The sequence below is a fragment of the Pinus tabuliformis genome, chromosome 1_2 (assembly GCF_031772625.1).
Source record: "Pinus tabuliformis cultivar Carrire ecotype Pingquan chromosome 1_2, CPIR1, whole genome shotgun sequence".
Classification (NCBI taxonomy): Eukaryota; Viridiplantae; Streptophyta; class Pinopsida; order Pinales; family Pinaceae; genus Pinus; species Pinus tabuliformis.
The window spans coordinates 799,382,638-799,392,794 of NC_142298.1; the positions used below are offsets into that span (position 1 = coordinate 799,382,638).

The following is a 10,157-nucleotide window of genomic DNA, read 5'->3' on the forward strand; positions in this document are numbered from 1 at the left end:
TTTGAATAGGTGTCATATCAAGCAGAATTGGAGTTCCCCTCGCACTGGAGGAGGAAGCTCAGTCTTGTAAAGAATTCTATATATAGCAGGAACAACAATGTACTCAGGAGGAGGAAATTCTCAATGAAAGAGAGAACTTTGTGTTATTGTATGTGACGGTATGTTTTCAGGATAATATAAGGAGTTGATTTCACTACTCAGGTTTCAGCAAGGGTTTTTTAATGTTCGATTTTCTTCATGTTCTCTTTCCTATACTTACTTGCAGTAGTACAGATACATGTTACTTAGAACTCGTTTGAAGATGCTCTAATTTCCTTCATGTATTTGTGGACTGTGTTCCTACACTATATCTTTGTTCTACTTCTATGTGAAAGCCCTCTATGCTCTGACTTCCATGTGAATTTAATCTCATTGTTGCACTGAAACACACCTTGACTCCATGGCCCAATGAATAGTTTCTAATTGTGTTTCCACCACTCACATTTTACCTTTGTTTCACAAGAGTTAACCATCTTGATCATAATCGAAAACCTTTAATCCTTTGAGAGAGCCCTCTCAGGTTGGGGAGGCTAAACCTCAGCCAAAAGTAGGTTTGAAACAGTTACTTGAAGTCTTGCTAGTTTGCAGCCTTCCAGGGCCTGATTTTGAGATAACACCATACATGAAAATCTAGCTCGCACTAGCTTAATTGTTAAATATAAAATCATTGTTTGTTAAATATTTTTCAATATAATACAACATATGCATAATGAATTTATTTTTCCAAATAGATATAAATTCACCATCAATATTACTAATTGAGACATTTTTATCTCTTGCAAGTGGTTCGATCAACTTCTCCCCATGAAATTTGAACTAGTATTTAATAAGAACTAAAGCCCACACAATCTAATTAATCTACACCTCATAAATATCTATTAAATTAATTACATATACATATATAAATACATATAAAATTTAAACTTACACCAATTTTAATAGATTGAAAATACCATACTTAATATAAACTACACAAAATTTTTAATTTAAAAAAAAAAAAAAAAAAAAAAAAAAAACTTTATATAATGTTATAAAGCTTTCTATATTATTTAGACCATTAATAATGTAAAATATAAATATAAATTTAAAAAAAAATTAAAAATTAAAATAAACTTAAAATACACATAAATTCTACATATCGAAAACTTTTGATTTTGTCTTTTATACATTTGATAGATGTATATATTAAAATGTAAATTTGTTAAAATGATAAGTACTTAAATATAAATTGAGATCTTCAAAGATTGGAAATTAAAATATAAATATAAATTTTTATTTAAATTTTTTAAAATAATAAAGAATTTAGAGTCATAGAGATAAAGAATTAAAAAATAAAAAAAATCTTTAGAGTTAAAAATATATATATTTTTTTGATATTTTTAGTTAAATTTATTAATAAGTAATTGAAAAAATATTACATAGATTTTTAATAATAAATTCATTTTTTTGGTAAAATTAAATATCAATCTAATAAATTTATAAATATAATAATACTAATAAATTTTAATGTAATTTTTTAAAATTTAATTTAACCAAAAAAATTTCAAATGTGAATTTACATTAAATTTTACCAAGATAATTTAATAACTTAAAATAATAAGTCATAGTTTCTCCCACCTCTCCTTATCTCCGCACCCACCACCTCGATATCTCTCCTACTATTACCTCTTTTGAAGTGGGGTATAACCGCCCCTCTATTTCTTCCCCTCAATCGACCACGTTTACAAGTCATCGGGTCGGGTGACTGGTCCGCTTCTGCTGTTGATGGAGTTGTATATTTAGCTTATCTTGTCCATTTTGTCGGTTAAGCCCACCCATTCTGTATGTAAGTGATGATTACTGATTCCACTCTTCCCATAATAATAACACCATATGAGTTTGTTTCATTGAATGAGTGGAATAGCTTACTTGTTACAAAGGATAGCTCCCGTTTCTCTTTCTTTCCCACCGCGCCCCCACACACAAATATCCCTCATCTCGCAAAATACACATACATATACATATATCCTCTTTAATAGCCCACGGCATCTCTTCCAGTTTCAGATTCAGTTCCAGCAGATTCAGTTCCTCGACCTCCTAACCTATATTTTGTAACCTACCTTAAAATGTGAATTTTGTGATTTTTATGATTAATACAAAAAAAAATATTCCAATAAAATCACTTATCAGATTTTATGTCGACGTTTGAACCAGTTATCGTTGTACTTATGCATCATAAAATGAACCATCTTAACATTAACAAATGAAATATTTCAAAACAATCTTAATTTCAAGCGCACCCGGGCAAGCCCTTCTTCACTTTCCAGCGCCGCCCTTTCCAGGAAAGACTGAGTCCCGACAGGTTCCTCACTGAGCCTGGGAGTGTCTGCAGACTCCTGCACTCGCTCAAGTCAAGACTTTGGAGGCTCGACAGGTTCCCCACTGAGTCTGGGAGTGTCTGCAGATTGCAGCAGTCGCGCAAGGCAAGACTTTGGAGGCCCGACAAGTTCCCCACTGAGTCTGGGAGTGTCTGCAGACTGGAGCACTAGCTCAAGTGAAGACTTTGGAGGCCCGACAAGTTCCCCACTGAGTCTGGGAGTGTCAGCAGACGCCAGCAGTGGCTCAAGTAAAGACTTTGGAGGCCCGACAGGTTCCCCACTGAGTCTGGGAGTGTCTGCATACTGGAGCACTACTCCAAGTGAAGACTTTGGAGGCAGCCCTGGAATTTGACGTTCCACAGAACGTTTTTTCCATTTTTAAACGTATTTGACGGCACAATTTTTTTTTCAAACGTATAAAATGACAGTCAAAAAAAATCTCAAACCGTAAATTTGACGTTCAGGTATCTAGGTTGCCCGTCATAAATTTTAGGGGGGAATGAGGGAGTACAGGGTCAGTCAACCTCACCTCAGCGGCTCAGCCTTAGATTATTCCATATTCGATCCAGGTCATTGAATACTGGCAGAAGAAAGGACGGCTTTGGTGGCAGAAGAAAGGACGGCTTTGGTGTAAATGTTAAATGATTTCTTTTGTAAAATTAAATAAAGTTCAGTAATTTAATTTTAATCGCTGAAGGCACAGATTTTTTATTTTCTATGGCGATACGTAACAGAGGAAGAACCGCCAAAGCATAGGACTATTTTGCACCAATTTTTTGATTTGCAGGCTCACTCTTCTCCTCTGATCTTCGAACACAGTAGAGGTGGGTTTTTTCGTTGTTTTTTTTCTTCTTATCGTTAGTTTTACTTTTGAATCTTTGCGAAGTGTGGGTATGAATTTAATATGCAACCCTTTGAAATGTGTGGATTAAGATTTAATTTAAAGGTTAGCAAAGTGCAGATTTAAGTTAATTTTATTGTTTGGCTAATTTTGGATTTAAATTTAATTTAAAGTTTCTTAGGCTGAATTTTGTTTCATGTCTACCCGCCATGATATTTAAGTGAGAACACTTGCATTTAAATATAGATTTTCATTGTATTTTTTAATCTTTTTGGCAATGTATTTAAATTGAAACATTTGCTGTATTTTAGTTTTCAAATGATACACTACACAAACTTTCTACCTTTAAATGTGTTTACATTGGTTACTTTCATGTCTTTAGAGATGTGCAATGGCCGTGTTCAGCTTCATGTGGGAGTTATTTATGGGAGGAACTTGATTTCACGAGTCGGATGATATGCATTGTTCCTGGTTTGAAACTTGTGTTTCTGCATAAATTGATTTCCACTGTAGTCTAAGATTTTAATTCATGTTGTTTTCCAACCAAAATTGTGGCTTCGTTATAGGACAATCGTTAATACTGTCCTTTCGGGACATCCCATTATTGTGCCATCTTAACATAGTGAAGAAGAAATAGAAATTAAGTGCGCCCTTGCCACTGAGATTCGGTCAATAATATTGAATCACCATCTTATTTGTCGTATAAGGAGATTTTGACTCACCATCCTATTTGTGGTATAAGGAGACCACCCTATTTGTGGTATAAGGAGATTTAGAGTTGAACGTTAATTAATTACTATAACTTTTCGAGTTTTTTGATTGGTCTGAATTTGTACAAACAATTTTGATTCATATTTTCTAATTTTACTACAAAATTTTAAAATATTTAAAGTTTAAAATTTAATTTTAAACCTATAAATTAATTTGTCTTTTTTTTTTTTTAATTTAAATATTTAAATTATGCTAAGTTCATGGTCAAATTTATAATTTGATTTTTAAAATATAATTTCATTAAATTTGAAAAGGAAACCGTAAAAACTTAAGACATTGTTTTTCATTTTACATGGATTGTTGTATTGATGACAAGAAAAAAATTCTAATTATTGACCGTGGTATGTATAAAGTAGTTTTTTTTTTGTGAAATATATGGTTATAGTTTTTTTTTTTTTTTAATTACACTGTTTCATGCAGTATTTAACTTGAATTTTTTGTATGATTTGTAGTTAAGCATGATTATATGATTTTTTTATTTTCATATTTCTTATTAAAATAATATTTTTCTTTATTTAAATTTTAAATAGCTTTTTGGGTTAAAATATTGTATATTACTTTATGAAATTAGAGATATATCATATACTAACTAATGCTTAGAGGGAGGAAGCAAATCTCGACCTCTAAAGTAGTATGACTCTGTTATAAACTGACAACACTGGACTCCTTGTCTAAGGATGGGGGTTTTATAAACTCTCTTGTATGGCCTTTTGCTCTCTTGTAAAAATACAATTCACAATTCAGAGTTGGTTTCACCTATTAACTTTCAGTCTTGTTGAAAAGAAGGGATTGGACTCTAAACACAACATACATTCCAACTTCCCAAGTCCAACAAATGCTTTAATACATAAACTTAGCATTCTCTTCTTTCTTTAATCTTTGCATATTGAAGTTCTTTTCTACATTACCCCTAATTCTAGGCCGGGTCGAGACTCAAAGAGATATTACAGTCATGGCCTCCAATATTGACATAGTCACAGATTCACATAGGACACAGCTGGGCTCTATTGAATGAACTTCAAGCAAGATTTTATTTTATCCAACGGTATTTTCTTGAACCTGAAATGTTCAACCTTGACAAGCAGTGGCTCATGTAACAATATGCTTTTGACTTTTGGTAAAAAAAATTGCTGAATCTTTCTCGTATATTTTCAATCTACTTTCATATCTCCACAAGGTATGACAATTTTCATCTTTCATATCGGAAAGAGTTTTCTATGAAGCTCGCCTACCTTTGAAGCATGAAAATGTATTCCTTAGGAGCTCTCAAATTGCAAAATTTCACCACAATCCATGCGCATGTTCTTAGAAAAAAAATTGACTTAGCATTTCTTCACACTATTGTTCATATCTTTAATAAAAGCCTCCTTAATTAGTTGTAAAAATGATCATAATTTTGTCCTTGTTATCAAAATAAATAACCCACACTGCCTAGAATCATGCTTATCGAAAGTTAGCAATGTTAGTTCAAACCTTTCATAATGAGGATGATACTTCTGTCCTCTTCATTGTTGTAACAAACTATTTATTCATCCCATGTTGTAGATGGAACTTAGAAAATTTGAGAGAGATCACATGCACACAGTTTAATACGAAAACCATTAAAAGAATTAGTTTGTGTCTTGATGGTTGCATTAACAATATACATAATTAGTGTTACTTTAAATACAAGTTATCATAGATTTTAGCTAAAAGATCAAAGGTGTCATGATTGGGCTTAGCCAACAAATCATTTGTGATGGGCAAAGATTCTTCGACAACTAATTACTTCCAATTAGTATTTTTCTCTTGATGCAGGTTTTCCACGTCTAATATGCTTAGAGGGATGCATAACACCATCTCATCCAATGATGGTTGAGGATCCTCATCATCCTAACTATGTGACCTTCTTTAGTGCCTTTCACATATTAAAATTGAAGTATGTAATCAAAACTATTAACCCAAAAGGCTGAAAATCCTTATAAAACCTTAAAAGTGTGGTTGTATGCTATTTCGAAACACATATGCTAACTTAGGGAAAAAAAAAAGCACTTTATGAGAGATTAGTAAAAGTTGAGATACAAGAGTAGTTGAAAGAAAGTTTACCTATAAGAAGAAGTTGACACTCACAACTTTTCATAGAACGTATAATGAAAGGCATGAAAAATATAAAAACGTCATTAAATTTTCATTTGACGGGCAAAGAAGATTTGAAATTCCAGGCCTGTTTGGAGGCCCCACAGGTTCCCCACTGACTCTGGAAGCATCTTCAGTTCGTAGAACGAGCTCAAGTGAAGACTTTTGAGGCCCGACAGGTTTCCCACTGAGTCTGGGAGTGTCTGCAGACTCCCGCACCAGCTCAAGTGAAGACTTTGGAGGCCCGACAGGTTCCCCACTGAGTCTGGGAGTGTCTGCAGACTGTCGCACTCTTGCAAGTGAAGACTTTGGAGGCCCGACAGGTTCCCCACTGAGTTTGGGAGTGTCTGCAGACTCTTGCACCTTTCCAAGTGAAGACTTTGGAGGCCCGACAGGTTCCCCACTGAGTTTGGGAGTGTCTGCAGACTCTTGCAGCTTTCCAAGTGAAGACTTTGGAGGCCCGACAGGTTCCCCACTGAGTCTGGGAGTGTCTGCAGACGCCAGCACCCTTCCAAGTGAAGACTTTGGAGGCCCGACAGGTTCCCCACTGAGTCTGGAAGCATCTTCAGTCGGTAGCTGCTCAAGTGAAGACTTTGGAGGCCCGACAGGTTCCCCACTGAGTCTGGGAGTGTCTGCAGACTGGAGCACTCTTGCAAGTGAAGACTTTGGAGGCCCGACAGGTTCCCCACTGAGTTTGGGAGTGTCTGCAGACTCTCGCACCTTTCCAAGTGAAGACTTTGGAGGCCCGACAGGTTCCCCACTGAGTCTGGGAGTGTCTGCAGACTCCAGCACCGTTCCAAGTGAAGACTTTGGAGGCCCGACAGGTTCCCCACTGAGTCTGGAAGCATCTTCAGTCGGTAGCACCAGCTCAAGTGAAGACTTTGGAGGCCCGACAGGTTCCCAATCGACTCTGGTAGCCTCTGCAGCTCCTCGCACACCAACTGAAGACTTTGGAGTCCTGATAACTTCCCAAATTCATTTGAAATAGTTATAAGATAACGAGTGTTCAGAAAAACTTTTTCAAGATGCTTCAGTTTTCCAATGGACTTTGGAAGCTTTGAAAGGGGAGCATCAATATGCAACTCCCTCAATTGCAGAGGTGCCTGCAATGTTCACATGCATTATTAAAGTGAGTTTGAGCCTCTACAGCATTTTCGCATTGTGTCATACGATAACAACACGCTAGTACAACAATTCATACACTATTAAAAAAGGTAACTAGATCTGTTAAGAAAACAAATGACTACCTGAAATTCATGTTGCCAGAGTGTTTTCAGTCGGTTCCCCTCTATATGTAACACACTTAAATTATTTAATGGAATCGAGGGAGCTAAAGAGGACTTCAGACAGTGCTTCCAGCGCAGATATTTTAATGGAATCGAGGGAGCTAAAGAGGACTTCGGACAGTGCTCCCAGTGCAGATATACAAGCGGCGGTAACTGTTCACTGCTGAATATTCGTTCAACAGAGTCACTTTCACCCCAACGTAGGTGCAACATGGTTCGGTTGGACCTGCTAACTCCACGCACCTGAATTGTTCACCCCCAGCTGTTAGTTTTAAGATTTAAAAATTGACAGACAATTTTGATAACACGAAGCTATTTTGAAAGTCCGTCGAAAGCTTCAGAATACTTACAAATACAAATGATTCACCAGACATATTATGAAGAAGATTCTCTGTGAAATGCCAAAAACGACGGGGATATTCTAGATGTTCAGCTATATCTCTGCCTAGGTCTCGAAGGTGGTCGTGCATTCTGAGATAGTTTTTACCGTCCACCTCCACGAGGCATCTGTTTTCCAGCTTCCGAAGACCCAGCAACCCATTCCAGTTGGATTCATCCCATTCTCTTATAGCGGCATCCCTGTCTTTCCCTGTAAAGAAACAGGCGATATCTAAAAATATTTGCTTTTCCTCCTCATCTAGAGCATCATAGCTAATTCTAAGTGTGCTCCGTATGTCTTCCGGAAGTACTTCGGAGGTTTTGCGCAATTGCGCATTCCAATGCTTCAAGTCATCTTCTCCACGAAGAAGCGCCCCAACCACTTTAAGCGACAGGGGCAAACCATCGCAGACATTCAAAAAGTTCTTAACAACTTCTTCAAATCCTACAACAGGACTGGGGCGACCGAAGGCATGACAGCAAAAGAGCTCTTGCGAGTGCTCTACATTGAGAACTTTCAGTGTGTAAATGGATGACTCATCAATACCGAAGTTTCTAAGCACATCCTTATTACGAGATGTAATTAAAATTAAGCTACCTACATTAATAGTATCTATAACGGGTGCACATAATGCATCCAGTTGATCAATATGATCGATATCATCTAAAATGATAAGACATCGTTGAGAATCTCTTTGAGCTTCTCTTTTGAGCTTCTCTTTGAGCATCCCTTTGCCTTCAGCGACGCTATTTATTTGTGCATTCAATTTAATCAGCTCCATAAGAAGGCTACTCTGCAGAGAAGGTAAATTTTTGGATCTGACATCAAATAAGAAGCAAGATCGACTGTAATTTGATCTCTCTCGGTTGAAGAATTGTTTAGCCAGGGTAGTTTTCCCGACCCCGCCAAAACCTACAATTCCCAAAATTGTAGCCTTCTCGCTTTGCCGCTGCAGTGACAATGTTCTGTCCACATCTTTAATTTTTTCATCGAGGCCAGTAGGATATTTGGCGACGTCGAGAGGCGGTTTGCGAGCCTTTTCCACAACCTGTTGGACGACCTCCTGGACGAGCTGCGACTCTTCCCTGAACAATATTCAAATCACAGTTAATCGACTAACGAGAAATATCTAAATAAATAATCTGTGATATACTTATGAAGCCAGCAAAGTACAAAACTCAAATAATAGGGAGAGTTGGAGGGTCTTACTTGTCCTTCAGCTCAAAACCGACTATATCCGCCACAGCAGAAAGAGCATTCCTCCATTCTTCTATGGTCTTGGGGTCGTATCGTGGTTGACCATCAAATGTTCTCTTCCCTTCGAGCACGCCAAGATGTTGAGCATAAACTCGATCTCCGTCGCGCGTCCACCGAAGATCTGCGGGCTCGACTTTGTAGAAGACCGGAATTATTGTGGATCCCGACTCCAACATCTGTACGAGTTCATCGAGACACCATCTAGATTGAGCATAATTTGGAGAGAATATCGCCACATGAACAGTGGCTGTTCGAATAGCCCCTTCGATTTGGGCATCCAACTTCTCTCCTCTTTGCAGTTCTTCCTGGTCCAGAAAAACTGATAATCCGAGTTTTTTAAGGCGATTGTAGATATCTTTAGCGAGTCCTTCCTTCACATCAGGACCGCGGTGATTTAGAAACACTTGATACACATAGCTGTTGGTATTGCCCTGGGAGGTGGATGCGGAGGATGTTCCGTCACGGGCGGGGGTAAAGTTAACGTTTGCCATTGGATACAGAATAACAGAAAGTGCGCTGAGCCTCAATACTTGCCTCTGAAAGATTCAGGAGGGCAAGGAACTTACCAGCTGCACCTTTGCTATTATTGCCTGTGTATCAACACCCCAATGGTTGGGCACAGGATTGAAAACAAAACAGCTTTGGAATGTGGTTGATTACTGAGCTTCTCATTTCCTTGAGCAAACCAAGTGGCGATATATATTGAAGTTATAGTGTAATCTGAACGGTGGAATTTGGAAGCATGAAGTTTCGGGCCAATTTTCCCTTCGTTCCGTCACAGCAAGCATCAGGTTTCCTGGCAATTTCCCCTTCGTCGTGTCACAGCATTATTGACCATTGCCGTCTATCAGTTCCTGTACGCATAAAGCGTTTGGAAGGCCTGCGTTCATTTCCTTGCTTTACCAAAGATAAGATTCCTTCAGTTGGGACCCAGTCGTTTATGCAAACCAGCTTGCATCCACCCACCCATGATATGATTTTTTGTGATGAGACGTTAAGTCTCCGACCAAAACAGGTGGCATCCACCGACATAACGAGCAAGTTTGCCCCCACACAACAAGCATCAAGTTTCCTGGCAATTTTCCCTTCGTCGTGTCACAGCATTATTGGCC

The 10,157-nt window shown here is 37.6% G+C and overlaps 1 protein-coding gene across 2 annotated transcripts; it reads right to left on the reverse strand.

Moving 5' to 3' along the window:
• Nucleotides 1-7,102: 7,102 nt before the first annotated feature.
• On the reverse strand, nucleotides 7,103-9,857 carry LOC149208313 (disease resistance protein RUN1-like). 2 transcript variants are annotated; one of them, XM_089396005.1, is made up of 3 exons: nucleotides 8,998-9,857; nucleotides 7,766-8,873; nucleotides 7,103-7,652 (listed from the first exon to the last, which is right to left on the reverse strand). In XM_089396005.1, the coding sequence occupies exons 1-3, from the start codon at nucleotides 9,534-9,536 to the stop codon at nucleotides 7,329-7,331; spliced, it is 1,971 nt and encodes a 656-aa protein (XP_089252131.1). In that variant the 5' UTR covers nucleotides 9,537-9,857; the 3' UTR covers nucleotides 7,103-7,328. The 2 variants fall into 2 exon arrangements, with proteins under 2 accessions (XP_089252131.1, XP_089252132.1); XM_089396006.1 differs by having other exon boundaries at nucleotides 7,555-8,873; nucleotides 8,998-9,855.
• Nucleotides 9,858-10,157: the final 300 nt, after the last annotated feature.